The 18,677-nt window shown below is 43.5% G+C and overlaps 1 protein-coding gene across 1 annotated transcript in view; it reads left to right on the plus strand.

The window, feature by feature from the left end:
• The window catches only part of RCOR1 (REST corepressor 1), an 81,763-nt gene that overhangs the window by 27,389 nt on the left and 35,697 nt on the right, over positions 1–18,677 (plus strand). Inside the window, exon 3 of the mRNA XM_051621632.1 lies at positions 12,728–12,811. Within this exon, the coding sequence (XP_051477592.1) occupies positions 12,728–12,811 (84 nt within the window). The remainder of the gene's footprint in view (positions 1–12,727; positions 12,812–18,677) is intronic.

Genomic DNA, 18,677 nt, shown 5'->3' on the forward strand with positions numbered 1-18,677 from the left:
TGCTCTGAAATTAATGTACATGCAAAACAAACTAGTTCTGAGACTCTTTTGAAGGTGGGAGAAGGAGAGGAACCAGATAACTTGTTTTGGATGGTCTTTTACTAAAAGTTGAATGTTAAAACCAAGATTTTAAGATTTGCCATGATTGTTAGCTACAGCTTAAATATAGTCCTTACTGTGCCTCCAACTTTGGCAAAAATGGGAAAAAACAAACTGACTTGTGAAATCTGTCAGAAAAATGTAATCCAGGAGCTGCCTGCATTTCAAGGGCATGTTAAATCTGACTTTGTGGTTTTGGGTATGAATATAAGCCTTCCAGCACCCTACTGAGCCAGGCAGGCCCTGTGCAGGCGGGAGAAGGGACTGTCTGTGCATTGGGGAGCTTGTTAGCTAATGAATAACAAGTCAGCTCCAAGGAGAGCTGAAAGCAGACTGAACTTCCAAGATCTTATTTGAAATATTACAAATGTGTTATTTGTGGGCTCCTATTTGATTTCAGCATTTCTGAGAGTGGGGTGATGGGGAGAGATGACCCACACTGGGGCTCCAACACGGAGCTCAGGAAACCTGGCTCAACTCCTGCAAGCCTGGCACTTGGTGCTTTGCGTGTGTGTGTTGGTAAAAGCTCTCATCTGCTGGTAGGGGTGCTGTGAGGATAAGAACCTGGAAGACTGTCATGGATGGGGGTGAGAGGAGGATATGCAACCATTGCAGGCATTTAAAAGTCGGATTTGTGTGGGTTAAACTGGGCATGCTCGCAGCCTGTTGATTGCAGTTGCACACCACGTCAGTGCATGACTCAGTGCTGGGTGGGATTTGATATGTAAGCTTCTCATATGCTCACGTTGGCCTGAGAACAGGTGTCTGCTTATGGGTATGGCTGCACTGGGAGAGAGGAAGCTGTTCCCCCTTTTTAGGTTGCTGTCTCTGTTGCTCTACCAGTTGGGCCACTATGTAACCTCTAAGAAGCCAGCTTCAAGGAGAAGTGGCTGGGTTAGTTTAGGTAACTTTAGTGCAGAGGTGAGTCCTCTCCTGAGTGTGCTTGCAGGCCTGATTCTTCTGCTCTTGGAGGGCACCACCTCTAGCAGGGAGGTGGAGTGATGGTACCTTCCTGGATGGCACAGCATGCAGCTGGGTTTGGAAGATGTACGTCTGCCACTGTACCTAATGGGCTTGTCTGCTTACGGGCTTGAAGAGTCTTGGGTTTTAACTCTGGTTTTGAAGAATAATAATAATGTGAGAAGTCTTTACTGTCTTGGAGAGCTGACTGTGCTTAGCTGTTGCTGATTGATTCATTCTGCTGTATAAAATGATTTGGTACTGCAAGAGTACCGTAACATGGAATTTCTCTCTCATTTGACCTTTCAAGTGGACTCTTGTCTGGATGGAGACACCAGTGTGTCCTATCTGTATGCCCTTCACAGTATTGTATTGCCAAGCAGTAACACAGTTGCCCAGCAGCCTTAGTTCATAAGCCATTTAACACAGCTGGTTGTGGGTTGTTTTTTTCATGGATTTTTGTTTGTTTGTTTGTTTTCCCTGAACTCCTGAGATACAAGGTGAGGAGGAGGAAAAGTGCTTAAGTCCCATACTCTTTAGAGACCAGGTTCTAGTTAGTCAGATCTGTTTGTGGTTATCTCTTGGCAAGGGTTTTTGAAGTGTGTTGGAAAATATAGACCAGTTACTTTATGCAAACCAAGAATCTATGTGAATCTACGTTTTATATGACTGGTACTTTCTAGGTGTTTGTTACTTCCATTGACTGGTGTAAACTATCTCAAAAGGATGCTGTCACCTAAACGTTGGATGGGTGGGAAGGGAAGCGGTCTTGCTAAAAATACAGAGAAGTAATGTCTCTGCTTTGTGAACACTCAAGGCTGATTTTTTTTTTCCTTTTCTTTTTATTTTTTTATTTTTATTGGGCAATGCAAACAGGCCAGCTGATTCTTAGTGTGAGATAAAGATGAGTAAAATGCTGCTTGTTTGGGTTGCCAGTGCTTGTGCAGGCCAGGCTTAAAGCTTTAGAGGGGAAACAGCCTTCTCTATCATTAAGGAGGTTCAGTGCTTTCTAAAGCTGGGGTGGTTGAAGTGTTGCTTCTGAGCAGAGGCAAAAGCACTGGTTTTTCTCCACCACTGCTGTTCCGTTCCATTATTCCCCAAAGGGTGCTGAGGAATTGGAAAGGGTGGCTGGAGTTGGGGAGTGGGAAGTGCTTGAGTCAGTGGTCTAAACAGTATTGCTTTCTTGATAGGAAAGTGAATGGGGAAGCTGCAAGGTGTGAGAAATCCTCTGTTGTCTTCTTGCTCCTTGTGTCATGTCTCCTGGGGGTAGAAGCCTTTAGACACCAGAGGTGTCCTGGAGCTGGGGGTTGGAGAGGAGCCACCATGCACTTTTCAGTCTCCAAATAATGCACATTCTCCATTGTGGATTCTCCATTTCAAATAACATTTTTGTTTCTCGCTTTTTATTTCTACTAACAGCTGGATTGACCATTTGTTGGTGTGTAAAAGACAATATGTGAATGGGAGGAGAGGGGAATGGGCAACCTGTTCAGTTTTGTGATGGCATGGCTATAAAAATGACAGGTGACACTTTCTGTTAGGTGCTAAGTAATATGGGGGAAAGTATATCACAGGATGAAATGGCCCTTAACTGTATGTGTACAGTTGTGGCCTCTAAATTAGCTCTTGCCTTTCCAGATAAAGGTCTTGGGAGGCATAGTGTACTTTTTTCATCAACTCAATGGTCATAGTGAAAAGGCAAGCGTAGCGTTAAAAGCTGTTATGAAAGCATCTGAGATCAAAACAGAACCTGATTATGGCATATTTTATAAATCCTGTGGTGTCCCCTCTTCTCAAACACTGTGTACACTTCTGACTGTGCTCTGCTTCCATCCATCTCCTATGCATACATGCTTTTTGGAGCTGTAAGATACCTAGATAAAGTACAGGAATTGTTCTTGTTTCCCACTTCTGTGTGAGGGGAAGCAGAAAAGCTTGGACTGTCTAGCTTGGAAAACTGACTGAGAGGTGTGTGGTAGAGTGTCTGTAAAACAGCAAGGTACATGGTGGAGATGAGCAGGGTGCAGTTATTCTCTGCTTCTCATAAGGCAGGAAATGGGGCCACCAAATGAGGTGACTGGGTAGCAGCTTCAGAGCCAAGAAGAGTGTGTGTATAGGCCTTTGTTCTTCAGACAACAAACATATAACTAAATTGTAGCGCTCTGCCACAGGATGTCGTAGATGCCAAAATTATAAATGGGTTCATAAAGGATTAGACTATTTGATGGACTTTTTTCTCCCCTCTTCCCATTAAATCCAATCATGCAGATACAGTGCCATGATCAGGAAGTCTCTCTGATGATCCTGGTCTCATTATTTCTAAGTGTACTGCCTGTGAATAATGGGCAGTACTGGGCCTAAACAGCTGCTCTTTCTGGGAATATGGGAACACAACTCTTATTCAATGGATGGGAAGAGCCGAGGGCTGGCTTAGTAAATAAGTGGGAGACCATATGAATGTGGAGCTGTGCATGTAGGAGTTGATGATTGTCAGGGAGCAGCAGAGGCAGCAGAATCAAGATCTGTGATGGAAAGAGGAAGATGTTTGCCTTTGCTTTGCTTCCTCATCACTAGACTGTTTGGCTTCAGATAGATTTGGCAGTGCCTAGATATTTGTTGGCAACGTGAGACCTGGCACTTGAAGGAACTCTGTGCTATATTGTATATTGAATTCTATATGTGGATCTTACTTGCATACATGTAGGCATGCCTGTGTGACTTCTTGGTCACCTAAATGAAAGTGGAAGGGAAATGGTGTGGAGGTAAGGAAGGAAATCTCTTATTGTTGGGACAATGTTCAGGGACATTGAACAGAAACCAGCAGTAGCTGGCTCATTGAAGCTTGGCTCAGCTTTTAGCTTGGCTCTCAAAACTAATTGTGTGCATGCATTTGCCTATTTTTAACAAACTTTTAAATGGTTCACTGCATGGCTTTGTGGACATCCAGCATTGATTATTTTTTTTTGTTTTGTAGAGTTGTGGGTGTGCAGGGGTTCCCAGGATTGATGGCAGGATGTGGGGCCCAGCGTGACAGCCATTAGTTGTGGGGTGGTAGCCATAGCGTGTGTGGAGCCCATGTGTGGTGCTTGCTTTTGTTGCTACTGACTGGCAGGGTAGCACAGGTCCAGTCCCATCCCAGTCTTTCTGTTGGAGCTTTGGAGCAGCTGTGGCTCTGAATCCAAGCCTGAGGAGGCCAGGAATGCCCTCTGTGATGTTGAGGGGGGAGAAGCACGTGTGGGAGGGCAAGTAAGCCTTGTAGGTCCAGCTTGACACGTTCACTGCAGGTGTTTGCTTTGTTCTGCCTGCCTACTTTTTGGGTTTGCATTCAGCATTGCTGTAGTATAGTTACTAGCCTTCCTTTTTTTTTTTTTTAAAAAAAAAAGGATGGTGCAAATTTTTACATTCTTAAAAAGGCTTGTAAAAGAGTAAAGTCTTTAATCAAATGTGCATTTTCTCATCTTAATTTTATACTTAGTTGTCTCTTTAAACAAACTCCAACCCTTTCACATTTCAGTACAAAACCCTGGCCATGTCTAGACAAAAGCCTGTTGTGATTAGCAGAGGTGTGCTTCTCAATGCTGAGTGTGTGTGTGTGGTAAATTAATGTTTCTGATGTTGTGTTAATGTAGTTCCTGCTCCTGAATGAGTTGCAGGGCTTGTGTGTGCAGAACTCACTGCAGAGCTTGGATTGGAATTACATGCATGTAGAAATAGTAATTTTACACACTTATAGACTATTGAAAGGTTGTTTGCTTGTATAGTTATTCAGACCTCATCTATGGCTGCACATTGGTGCCACCTGCTTGCAGGAAAGAATGAGCAGACTCCTATTATTCAGGGGAAAAAAAAAATCAAGGCAAGGCCTCAACATCTGTTCTAGCTTTATTGCTCAGTCTGGCCTGAGCTGTGGGCAAAATGTAGGCCACAGCTTTTACTTTACTGTTAACTCTTAAACTGGAAAGGCATCTTGGATGAGATATGTTCTTAATAAGTTTAAGATAAAAATAGAAAAATACAAAAATGTGAAGTCCAATCTTAGTATTGGTTGAACTTGGTTACTTTAAAGAACAGGAAACCGTATTGCTATCAGTGCTTTTTCTCATTTTCTCTTCCAGTTCTTCTGATGGTAATATCACTGCAAAATGACCTTTGTAATCATTGCTGGATGATTAATCTTTAACTGGGTAATTTTTAAAGCAATATTTTTCTCACTGTTGTAATGTGTGATACTCTGGGTTTTTGTAGCATAGCACCTACAGTTATTCTAAGGCAATAAGGCCCTTCAGCCTGTGTTTCCAGTGCTGCTACTTTGTATAGAAACCCATATAGTCACCTTTGTTTCCTTAGGCAGATACAAAAATGCCCTCAGAACTTTATTTGCATATAGATTATAGTGCCAGTTGGGTGTAGTCATGTATAGGAAGAACTAACTGCTGCTTAATTTGTAAGTTTTTAATTCAGAAATGTTCCTCAGCTTGTAGGATTCCAGTTTAAAAATGTTCTGCTGCGTTTAATGCTGCTATAGTGTGTACAAAGAAGGTATTTCAGTGGGGTACCAGCTACTATATCTAGGCTATGCTGAGAAAACAGAAATGAAAGGGAATCCACAAGCGTTATCTGCTGACTTGGGCAGAAGTCACATGCAGGAGGAAGTGGAGATGGGCAGCAGAGTTCTTCAAATGCCTTTGAGTTGCTGCTTGAGACACCCATGCCAGCAGTGGGAAAGGAACCTGAAAAAAGTTTTTTGTCTGACTCTCCATTTTGTTAGAATTCTCTTGTGCCACATAGGTATTTTGTTGTGGTGTTGTAGCTGTGCATTTACAGTTACCCTGTGAGCCTTAGTAGTATCAAGGAACCAGTGAGAGCAAGATTTTTAAACTGGGAGCCAGTGTCTCCTTTGTCTTACTTTGTTTAGCTGTCATCATGGGTATTCTAAACAAGGGATTTTACCCTATGCAATAAATATAAGGTCTGCATTGATAAAGAAAATGCAGGGCTGGGAATGGAAGCACTTGTTTAATCTCACTTCGGTCGAAGAAAATACATTTAGACTTGGTCCAAAACTGCTTTAAGCAGCATTAAACTGCTAAGTTATTGTAAGTCAGCTCCAGATCCTTTTGCGAACAGTAAAAACCTATGTTCACCTTTGTGTATTATACAATACATGTATTATATATATAATGCTGAGTGTTACATATGAAAAGCAGGAAGTGTTTCTTAGTCTTTCTTTCTAAACCTGCAATATGTGATTTAAAAATGAGTTAGTACCCGATACAGGGGCATCAGTAAGTGCTGTTACTAGTGTCATAGCCTTTGTAGGTGGGAATCTTGCCATCCTGTATCTTGGGGATTTCAGTTGTTGTGTAAACTTTGATAAATCCATGAAATACCTTGTTTAGATCTAAAATCTTTTCTTACCTGGTGCCTTGCAAAAGACCAGTACCTGAAGAATTGTCTGTTCTTCCATGGCAAGTGTTTTTTAAACTTTGATTTGCCCATGTTTACCTTCCGGAGAAAGTATAAAAGTATGTATCTGTATTGAGCACCTGACAGTGGACATGCTTTTCTGAGTTACCTTTTGACATTTTTAAACAACAGAGGAACTGACTAGCAGTAGACTCCCACTCTTCATGGCGTGTGTTGCCGTGCTCTCACATAGTCATGTGTTAGAGCGTGGTTTGCCTTCTTTGAACCTCAGAGGGCTTCGGTAGCTCTGAAATGCCTTGTACAAACAGCAACAACTCACGTCACAGACCTACTGAGTAGGGTATGGAGAAGTAAGAATACTGGAGGCCTCCTAGCAGACCTTCATCCCCACTTGAGCAAGATGGAGCTGTGAGGAAAGTGTCTCTTAGCAGCTGCAGGAGATGAGGATCGTCTCTCAGAAGGGTCAGTAAAGGTGCCAGAAGCAAGGTGCAAAGCTCTCTTGAACAGCTCACAGCTGTGGCTGGAACCTGGAGCATCCTTGGATACAGCTGTGAGACAGAGCAGCTCCCTCATGTGTAGGAGCTCAAGTGGGAGCTGGCACCACTGCCTTGCACAGAAGTAAAATAGCAGGCAGAGTGATTGGTGGGTCTTTGAGAGGCCTCGGCTCCCACTGAGTTAATTCTGGCAAGTTTCTCCTCTTAACTTGGAGAAGAAAAATAAGATGGGGTATGTTAGGCTGGAGCTGCGCAGTGCTGAGCTCCCACTCACTGGCAGGTTCCATTGTCTTTCTGCCTGCTTTGTGTATGCTTTCATTCCACCAGTGGGTTCTCAAGACAGTCTGAACTGGTGCTGTGATTGAGGGAGGTGTTCTTCATGTCCCTGTTTCTTCATCCCCCTTCCTTGTCTCTCAGGATTTGCAGCAGCAAACTAGGAATTTATGAGTTCAGTTTAACTGCTTTTTTGGTTGGATTACTTGTTTGTTTTGTTTGTTTTGTTTTTAAAGCTCAGGTATATTCCCTGTTACGGTTTGTCCAGTAGGTGTTGGAGCTGGTGGAAGGGGAAACAGCCTCCCTCCCTCTCTTGCGTTGGTGCTGCTGAACCATCATGTTGGGGTGAAGCTCTGTGGTGTGAAGGGAGAGAGGCCCCCATCCACATGAGCCTGCTGCTCGCTGTGCATACGTTTGGATGTTTGTGTCATCTTGCAGCCAGCTGATTTGATTTAATGGTTGGGGGAAATGCTGTTTACTTTCTGTTTTGCCAGGTTAGTTTTAGCAAATGTGCTTGGCTTGGAGGGATGAATGCCAGAGTCAACACAGGATGGCTGGGAGAGGCAGGGAGCATGAGTCAGGAGAGCAGAAAAATGCTGGATGAGCAGGACCTCCTCTCCCTTCAGAAGTGGTGAGGTGTTGGACAGATTCAAGCTGTGAAGTGCAAGCTTCACCCTTTGGCCTTTTGACACAACTCTTCAGAGGCTCTTAGTTCATCTCAGCAAAGAGGACACTCAGGTGGGATGAAAGGAGTGGTATTCCTGCCAGGCACAGCTTTCCTTCTGTGCTGATGCCAGGTGCTCCATGGCTAACTTGAAACTGGGGAGAGGTCAGAAGGATGGGAGAGGTACTCTCTGACCTGTAGTGGGGACTCTGTGTGCAGTGGCCTTTGGTAGTTTCTGTTTGGAGATATGCCCGTTTCCCTTTCCCTGACAGGTGTCCTGACTTAGCACTCTGGTAGAGGTGAGGAGAGAAACACACTTGTTGCTTTCAGCCCTACTTCATTGTCCATTTGCAGCAACTCTGCTGAGTGTGGTGGCTGAGGAGCATGTCTTGGCACTCTTGCAATGTTCTGGAGAGAGCCTGAACAAAGATCTGTGGTTTAATGTCAACACAAATGTATTCGTGATGACAAACGCTGCAGCACGTTCAACACAGAGTTTAGTCACATAGTTCTCATTCTGGTAAAACTTTGGTTTGCCTAAGAGAAAATATGAAGCTACAGTATCTGCAGAAGAACCCCTCAGATGCAAGCAGATACATGCCTACCTCTTGGTGTAGAAAGGGGGTCCAGACTTGGAGTTTAAGTCAGAGGACTCTCAAAAGTATTTAGTGCTTGGTGCTGGGAGGAAGGGAGCGGGTAGTTTTCAGGAGTTTTGGTTTGCTTTTTTCTTTGCTCTGACTTTACTCTTTTTTTCTCCTACTCCTGTGTGAGCTGGGATCACTCAGGTATGGGGTCTAAGGTGGGTTTACCCCTGAGGCGTTAAACTTTGTGGGTGGTAGTGGGAGAGCAGAACTCACATCTTCCTATATGCAAATGAAAATTGGACAGACAGATGCTTGGGAGTGGGGCTGTCCTGTGTAGTAAACTTCACAGCAGGAAAAAGACAAGCTTCAAAGACTCAGTCAAGATATTTTTTTAAAAAAATCAGCCTAATACCTCTTGGAGTCTGAACTAACTGCTGCTGCTGGTTGAAATCTCTGTTGGGTAGTCTTGCAACAGCTTTCCAAAAGTTTGGGAAGAGCCATAGCTGCTCTGGCTCAGGGTTTCACATCTTGCAGTGTGCTGCTCTTGCAGCCTACAGGCAGAAGCGATTGGAACTCCAGTAGTGGTGTTGTCTCTCTGATGTGCAAATCAATATATTCCTACATACTGTGTGGCCAGCTGCGTGCTGGTATTGAGATGTGTCCTCACAGCTCCAGGAAACAAAACAAAGCAGCCCCCCAACTTCTTTTTAGAATAATGGTGACGTATGGATATTCTGCCCTGCCTCATCTCTTCCCTTGGACAGTTGAACTGTTTGTGCTTGTGCAGTAAACCATATCTGTAAATGGGACTAACTTAAAAAATATCAGTTTCTTCACCCAGAGTGAGTTTTAACCTGGTTCCGTCAGCATGTAGTCTGTGGGGATACGGTATGTTCTGGGGATGAGGGAAGAGAGGGATGGGAACTGCTGTGGAAAAAAGCAACTTGATACTGTGCCTGCTTGAGACTGTACATCTCTGCTTGGGTAAAGGCAATAGGAGCTTGCATCCCATGTGAATTCTGGTAGTGGAACAAAATGTAGGGGGTGCTGCTTGGAGTAGGTGGTCTTCCTCTTGAGGGTGGAGGAAGCATCCATGATTCCTCCTGGATTTGCTACAAGTAGGAAAGCCAGCAGTGGGAAAGTGATTACAGAGTGTTTGCTCCTACAACAGCTGTGACTGGGAGCTAATGGCTGTGGCAGAGATTTCACAAATACCTGGTGAATAGCCTAGATGAAAGTGAAGGATTAACTGAAACTTCAGATGATCTCATCAACCAATATACAGCTTCTCTAAACACAGATTGCACTGGTTTAACTGTAGTTGCTTAAACAAGCAACCCCATTGATCCTAGATTGATCTGTTTCCCTAAAAAAGAGTAACCCTTGCCTTCTGTATGTGGTTATTTTTATATAAAATATAAATGAATGTTATATAAAATATAATTGATTAAATTAAATTAGCTTTTTAGCTTTGTCATTGGAATATAGGGTGTTTGAATTCACCCTGGTAATCCTTTGTCCAGAAGCAGGGAATGGGGGAAGGAATTCTCCTGTGTTGGTGAGCCTTGCAGGTGTGCTTGGAAAGATGAGGGAAAGGGATGCAATAACAGCTTTGCTCTAAGCCCCTCTTTTACTCTCATGGCTGATGATCTGAAATAACCATTTCAACAGACTTTCAAATGCTGAGCAAGCTCTTAAGCTCTTGCTTGCTACCTCGTGTAACAAGAGTATTTGGGCTGTGTGCATTTATGATGGGGTCAGCACTGGACTTGGGAGAATGTCTCTAGCGTCTGCCTAGTGTTAGGCCTCCCTGGCAGGATTTGGACATTGGGCGCTTGAACTGCGGTGGGTTACTGGGGATGCATTTGGATTTGGGAGGAAAGTGTTTTAACTTCTTGGAGACCTGATGGGTTATTTCTGTCTTGAAGTGTTTTTATGGGATAAGAACATCCTCGGTGTAGTTCAGAGTGATGAAAGAGACTCTTTTGTTCTTTGCACATTTTGAGCCCTATATTAGACTTGAGTAGGACGGACCATCCTGGACAGGGAGAGCAAAAAATGATAAAGGGAAGGCTTAAGGTTGCCTCTCTCTTTGCATTCCCAACATAGAGTTGAAATGAGGGAGAAGGCAAATTTTAAATGTTTCAAGACTTTTTTTTTTTTTGTGAAGTTATAATTTTAAATTCAGTATTGTAATTTTAAGTTGACACCCTTCATGTTCTGTGTATAGAACTCGTCTCCACCCCCCATCTCTCACCACCAGAGGCTGTTGTCTCTTCTCACTCATGTTTTTCTGCCTAGTGTAGAAAGTAATGAACACACACAGTGCACAAAATATTTTGTGTGTGCAGTTGCTAACCTTATTAAAAACCAAACCAAACAGTGTGAGAGATAATCATGGTGTTTGTCATAGAAAAAATTTGTTAATTCAATGTAGATGTGTTGCTGGCAACAGGTTATTTTTAATGCATGCTATTTGTGCATTAAATTTAATGTTAAAATATTTTTGTCATCCAAATGCTGAGTATTATTAGATGAACAGATTTCAGGTTAAAAACAGGAGTCAAACCATGAGTGTTCATGGCATTGTAATTACTAAACATTCAGATGAGCAGGAGCTGGGTGCTGGCAGGCCTCTTTCTGCTGCAGCAGAGACGTGAGCTTATTTCATACCCTGTGCCATGAGACTGGGTCCTGGCATTGCATCTTTTGTGGTACTAGGTCTTTTTTCACCTATTTGTTTAAGGCATCATGAAGTGGTAGTTGTATATGTCCTCAGCACAAGGAAGATACAGACCTGTTGGAGAGGGTCCAGAGAAGGGCCATCAAGATGATCAAAGGCCTGGAGCACCTCTGCTATGGAGACAAGTTAAGAAAATTGGGGCTGTTCAGCCTGGAGAGGAGAAGAGTCTGGGGAGACCTTATAGCACCTTCCAGTACCTGAAGGGAGCCAAGGGAAAGCTGGGGAGGGCCTTTTCATCACAGAAGACAGTGATAGGACAAAGGGTAATGGTTTTAAACTGAGAGAGGTGAGATTTAGGTTAGTTATTAGGAAGAAATTCTTCAGTATAAGGGTGGTGAGGAACTGGAATGGGTTGCTCAGGGAGGTTTTTGATGCCCCATCCTTGGAGGTTTTTAAGGCCAGGTTGGACAAGGTTTTTTGCAACCTGGTCTTAGTGGTAGGGTTCCCTGCTCATGGCAGGGAGGTTGGAACTAGATGATCTTTAAGGTCCCTTCCAACCTTAATGATTCTATGATTCTATGCCTAATTGCACAGTGCAGGGAAAATAGCATTGTGTTGAAATGCTGCATAAAACTCCGGTGTTCTGTGATGTTTCGTAGTGGAGGTAGTTCTGCAGGCACTTGTTTATAACAAGACCTGCAAGTTTCTCTTGGCCAGGGTGGGTAGTTGAGCTGGCTGTGTGTGCTTATTCCACAGAGCAAGTTTCTTTCTCCTCATCTTTTGACTGCTTGTGACCAGACAACAGCAGATTCACAAGAACTTGCTGTTGAAATGTACCTTAGGTCGAGGGTTGCTTCTTTCACTTGGAACTTTCAGTGCTTTTATGCCAGACAGGTGTTAGGTTGGTTAAAAACGGACTTGCTTTCTGAGCGTGGGTGCGTGGGTGCTGTGTGAGTGTGAATGCACAAGAATTTCTCTGGGGCAGTTGAGCAGAGGACCTGATTCTGACCTGTGGAACTCTGTGTCACCTTGGTGGGCTTTCCTGTCAGCATGGGGAATGGAGGCATAGAAAGGCTACTGGGGCAGGGGAGGAGGTGCTGAGAAGTGAAATCCGGGAGGTTGATGCATGTGTCTACCCTGAAGTGTTAATCTGGCTGCACAGTACGGTCTCATGATGTCAAGGGCTTGGAGCCTGCTGCCTAAGCCTAGCTCCTCCCTTTTTCATTTAATGATGGCTGGAAGAAAAATAATCAAGTATGCTGAAAGAGAAACATAATTAACTTTTAATTTAGGTCTAATGTATGCTCCTTAGTGTACTGCATGGAGGAGCGAGTGTGCGGTATCTGTCATGTTATATAGAGGGTGATGTGTTGAAGAAACAAGGAAAAGCCTCAGGACTGAATGGGAAGATGGCGTTTTAATTCTGTAGATGGGTTTTGTATCTTGATTAAAAGCTGCAAATGTCTGATAAGTGACTTTCATATCCATTTTGCATCTGAAATGATTTTCTCTCTAACTTGGTTTGTATCTGCTTTCTCTTAAGCCAAACTTGCAAGACGAAGTCAGGAGAGAGAGAATCTCGGCATGCTGGTCTGGTCACCTAACCAGAATCTGTCTGAAGCTAAATGTAAGTCTCCAGATACTTTCATTCTCCTTTTTCTTACATGTACCTCTTCTAGGATGCAAAGTTGCCACTTTCAGAGATGTTATGCCTGTGACCTTTCCATTATGATTTGAAATTATTTGAAAAAAGAAAAACCTACAGAGCAATCCCTCAGAAGAACTTCATTCCCCACTGGGCAGGATCAAATCCAGAGAGTCAGGGAAAGCAGGAGAAATGTGACACACTTTCTTCTTTGGTATGAATTCTTTAAGATACTTATCCATGTCCCCACTCAATCTGTTTTTTTGCTGCTGGAAAATGACAGAAATAACTGGGGAGAGCAAAATGAAAGGTATTTGAGGGGAAAATATATCGTAATTAACAGTACCTTTTTTCCACAAAGACAAAAAAATCCCCATCTGGAGCCCACGGAGGTTTAAATGCCAGAACAATTGCAGTGCCTTGCAATTCCACGTGAGGGCAATTACCAGTAGTCTGTGTGTGTCTGGGATCAGATCTCAGTGCTGCTGCCAGATGGCAGACCTAGTGTTTGAAAGGTTTGTCTAGCTACAGTTCTCCTTATGAATAAGTAGGATTCCTTGATTAAAGGGCTGCAGTTTGAATGCAGTAACTAAACCTACGTGCTTTTAGGGGAGGGAGCTGAAAGGAGCTATTTTTGACTTTGTGCTCCTACCTTTTTTTTTTTTTTCCTCCTTTCTGTTTCTGGGACTAAGAATAAGAGTCTTGCATTCCTGTTCCTCTGCAGTTGTTTGTGGTGGCACTGTTAAGTTGGTACCTGGTTTTCCCCTAGACCCAAGGGCTAAGATGCATCACAACACACTTGTGAGGATTGTAGTGGCATTTGCAAATTAAAGCAGCAGAGATTGTGCACAAACTGGCTCTTTCATGAAAGGGCTGGGCTCTGCCCTGGGGCACTTGTTCCAGTGAGGAAGTTGCCCCTTGAATTACAGAAGGATGATGGTGCTGTGATCTACAGATAAAAAAGGCTTTGCAAGGATCATGTCTGCCTTCTCTCCTGCCAGTGGTGTCTTGTCTGCTCCCTCCTGACTATTGGATACTGAACTAGATAAGAGTGACTAGGAATATATTCGACAGTTACCTAGAGCTAGAGACCTCTAAAGAGGTATAAGAGCAAGAAACTGTTACCTCCACCAAAAGGATCAAATATTTTTGGGTCGTATGGGACACAGAATTCCTGTGGCTGCCTCTCAAGTCTGAGAGTCTTTTGAACCTCAGCTCAGCTTTGGAACATTTAACTCCTCCCTGATAGGAAACAGGTTTCTTGGAGAGGGAAGAGAGAATGGAGGAGGAAAAGGAGTGAAGTTACTTGGAATTGAGTAAAATAATCTGTGACTGAATATTCTTGGTAGTTAGCACAGCAATGTGCAAGGAAATTATGGAGCATAAAAAATATATAATATCTGCTAACATGTCGTGAACCTAAGAGGTAGTTAAAAATGTAGTATGAGACATTGATAAATAAAAACTAGGTGACAGTTGACTGTTGCTGGCACAATAAAAAAGTTGAGGAAAACAATATAAGAAGAGAGAAAGAAGGAATTTCTCAAAAGACTCAATTTTAGTAAGCATGTAGGCTCAGTTTCCAAAAAAGATACAGAAAAATATTTTATATGGTGTTTGGGGAAGAGATGTATGATGCTCTTGTGCCATGAATGGTACACACAGTATCTCCCAGGTGCCTAATTGATAAAAAGAGATTGAGCTGTAAAATTCAGCATCTAGTAGTAGTAGTAGTAAAAAAAAGAGCATTGGGAGAGGTGGCTGAGGGAATCTTCGGGTGGCAGGAATACTCCAGAAGATGGAGAAGAGGACAGTTGTGCAGGGAATGAAAGAACAGGGTGAGAGTGGGCTGGTTGGTCATTGCTTTGCCTTGTGTCAATCTGAGCTGACACTACTGAAAGGTATCAGTTACTCCTGTCTCCACTTTGTGTTACTTAAACATGAACTATGAAAACCAAATCCTGCTGAAGGTAGCTGCTTTTGTTCTTTTTGAAATGAGAAGATTGATTAATAGAAATAAATTCATACCTCTAATATATTCAGCCAGCTGTTAGGCATTGATTACTACTACTACTGCATGAGAGTTCAGTTCAGCCTCCCTTCCTTTCAAAAGACAGGAGCCTCCTCTAAGACACTGGTACTCTGCAATGCCTGTGGAGCACTTACCAACTGTATTGCAAGCAAAGTTCTCTAATCCGTTTTATGGTTTATGAAGAAAGAACGTCAGGAGACAGGAGGTCTCTTCAACTACTCTCAGGTTTACTGACAAGGCTTGACATTGATAGTGAAACCTAATTAAATGGGCTCCATAGGGTTGTGTAAGAGGATTGATCATAAACATTTTTATCACTGATATGGTGATAGATACAGAATTGCTGTGGGGAGAAATTGAGCATGAGTGATAGACTGACAGGGTGGTAAATAAAATGAATGCTACCCATAGTCTTGTTAAGTGCTTTGGGTCTTTTCCTGACTTGAACTGATACCAACCTATGACCTAACTGCAGGGTTGTGAATCACAGTACTGAAAGCTCTGGCCTTATCTTCTGCATCAAGGTTGATGTTTGGAACAAAGTGGCTTGGAGAGCAATTTTAGGGAAACAGTGGGCAGGTAACTTGACAAAGCTTCCTGGTGTCCTGCTTGGCCCAGTGGATACTGTGAGTATTATAAGAGTGAGGTAGTCACTGGAACTATTTGCTGCCTCTGCACCCAGCAGCACTTGGGAAAATGAACTTCAGAGTAGTGGCTTTAGTATTGAAAAACTGAGAAAAAGATGGAATTGGGAGCTATTGAAATGTTTTGGAGACTGAAGACGAAGCAAGCTCCATCTGTTTAGCTCAATGAAAAGGGACTAAAAGGGGACTATTGTCAATTATTTTCTCAAAGGGAAACTTTGACGTAGTAAGAGGCATGCATAATACAAATAAATTACTGCAAAATAAGTCCACATGGACTGAAATTAAATGCCTGAGTGTAGGGTTTTTTGTTATTGACCATTGGAAAATATCCAGGGAAGTGATGGATTCTCTATTTCTTGATGCCTTTTTAAACCATGGATTTTTGTGTGTGTGTGTTATTCTTGGTGGGGGGAATAACTGGCAGTGTGAAATGGCAAGTGAAAGGAGCTGTGGTCTCCAAGAGGTTGGTGTTGACCCTTAGGGCCGTAAGAACTATGAATTCTAGCTAGCACATCCATTCTTAGTATTGTTGTTCAGGTTGAAGTGTGGGTGAACAAATTCTCCCAATCAGCAACATGTTGGTACTTGTGTCTAGTTACTTGAATTTGTGCTCTAAAGCCTTTAATCCATGCTGTGCAGGTTCTTGTGGTGAACTCTTCAAGAAAAGTCATAGGACCCTTCTCTGTTCCTGTGGCTGGGGCTCAACATGAAGACAGAAGTTAGTGCAGCACAAGTGAGCTCTCTGCTCAGGGTGGACTGATAGATCTCATAGCAGGACAGTTCTGTGCAATCAGTGAAACTCTTGGAAGCCACTTCCATTAAAGGTGAATCTGTGCTACAAAACACTGTGATCAGATCTGTGACAATGCTCAGAGTAATGCACACTGGAGAGTTTGGCAGAGGGCTGGCCTGTCTGGTGGAGGTTGTGGGAGGGTCCTCTGTAAGCTGCTGAAATTAATCCTGGAAGGACCGGTGTGTCAGCCAAGACCTGGTGGACATCTGCATGCCTGATGCTTCAGGCTCACACTATTAGTTAAAGCTTGCTTGGGTCCCATGCACCTCATGTGCTGAAGCAATGTTTTAATCATGGAGAAGCGTTTTGCTTGAATACCATGAAATGATGGATATGGTAGAGAAGATTAAAAGAGAAAATAGGTATATGTTGTCCCATTGATCAATTTTTTTTATCCTGTGTCTTGTTAACCATTAATCCTGGGTACAAACCACTTACTGCCTTGCCCATATTAATACCAAAATGGAATGCTGCCAGTGTGTTTCATGTCTGCTGCCAGACTTTGTCTTTCAGGGGTCACTTGCATAGCGGTTGCCACTGTTAGTGAACAGTTCATAAAGTTAGCCCAAAGATAGAAGTTTGTCCTGTCTCTTTTGTAGAAGAAAGAAAGAAGGAATTGTCATTGTGCAGTAACTGAACTTTGGGACTTAAAATGACTGTGCTCCCCTTCCAGCTTTGCTCCAAATACCCCATATGCTGTGGCTGGTGTTGGACCTCTTACAAAGAGCGTGCTCTCAAAATGAGATTCCTGAGAAGGCTTTTTGAGTACTTGGTGCCAGGGAGGTCTGTTCCTGTTCTGGCTGTGCCGAGACACTGTCATGGAGGGTGGGGAAGGAGACAGGGAGAAAGGAGGAGGAGCAAGGTCTTGAGCAAGGTGAATATTGAGGAACAGGAAGGGCTATATAGAGGACCGGCATTTGTTCTCCTTGAGTGGCATGTGAGGAAGGAGAGGAGAAATAGTGAAAAATGCATTGTAATGATGCTGTGGAAATCCTGCATACGATAGAGCTGGGCCAGCATGAAGCTATTAATAAAACAGCAGTGTCTCTCCGTGCCAAATATGCCAATGGGTGGAACCATAAAAATTACATTGGGTTGGTTTAAAAATGAGCAAGTGCTGGCATGCTGCAGCTGCCCAGGAGTGAGGGAAGGAAACCAGGCAGGAAAGTAGGATGTGATGATTGCTTTTGTGCATCTGCAGTTCAAAGGTGAACTATAAAAGGAGAAAGATGTCTTCTTTAGCTTGTGATAAGTTCTGTTTTGAAAGTAATTTTTCTTCTCTCTTCCTGACAGAATATGTGTGCCGTTAGATGGGGGGGGCTTGGGTACTCACTGATGTCTTGGTGGGTGTCTTCAGTGGGGTTAGGGGGTGTCACTGAAGAGGCAGGAAAGGTCTCTAATATCCATGGGATAGTGGGTCAAGGATGGGCAGCTTAGTCCCCTGGTCTTGCAGTGCTGCTTCTGTTTGACCTGATGGATTGGCATGCCAGCTTTGGAGGCTCACCAGTCCCTCCCTTCCCTTACCCTGTGACATCCCTTCCTTGGAAGCTGCAGCTGCTCTCTGCTTTACATTGTGCCTGCATTGGTACACTTGGAGAGAATTTGACAGCCTCCTTCCCCCTATGGAGGAGAGGCAGAAGTGACGTGGGGGCAGAGGAGTGCCAGAATTAGGTGAAGCAGCGAGTGCTCCAACATCCTCCTGATGTGCTTGACCAAACCCAGTGGCTGGGGGGAACGGAAGGTCCCTAAATGTGCTGCAAAGCCTGATGCTGGGAAGGCAGCAACGTGCCAGTTGCTGATGGAGGAAGAAGTGCTGGTTGCTATGGTTACTAGGGATAATTAACCCTGTGGTGTCTGGATGGGCAAGGTTTAGTTAACTGTACCACAGTCTGTGTAACAGTTTGGGAATGTGGAACAGCAGTGCTTCACCCTAAGAAGCTATGAATTGGCATTCAGTGCCTCAAAAGCCTGTCCCAACCAAGCCTGTAAGTGTGCCCTGGTCATAGAGTGTCAACAGCCTTCTCTGAGTGAGAGTGAGTTTTGGTAGCTGTCATCTGTTGAAAGGTTGAGGTGAATCCCAACATTTCTGAGGGCAGTTTGTCGGTTTAAGTGGCCACAGTCTGTCACCAGCTGTAGTTCTAAGGGGTAATCTTTGCATAGAACAGGCTATGAGTATTATTCAGTTTCTCTTTTGAAGGAGATGTTAAGCAAGTTTGGAAATCACCTTTGTCTAAATTTTCTAACTTTTTCATGACTACCAGAGTAGAGGACAGGGAAAGGTTTGTCTTCTCAGGTTGCTGAGTGTGTCTGATCATGCTTTGTGTGGCAAGTCTGTTTTCAGTGTGTATCTAAGCCATAGCTGTTTTAAAAAGGGCT

The sequence above is a fragment of the Apus apus genome, chromosome 5 (genome assembly GCF_020740795.1).
Source record: "Apus apus isolate bApuApu2 chromosome 5, bApuApu2.pri.cur, whole genome shotgun sequence".
Lineage (NCBI taxonomy): Eukaryota > Metazoa > Chordata > Aves > Apodiformes > Apodidae > Apus > Apus apus.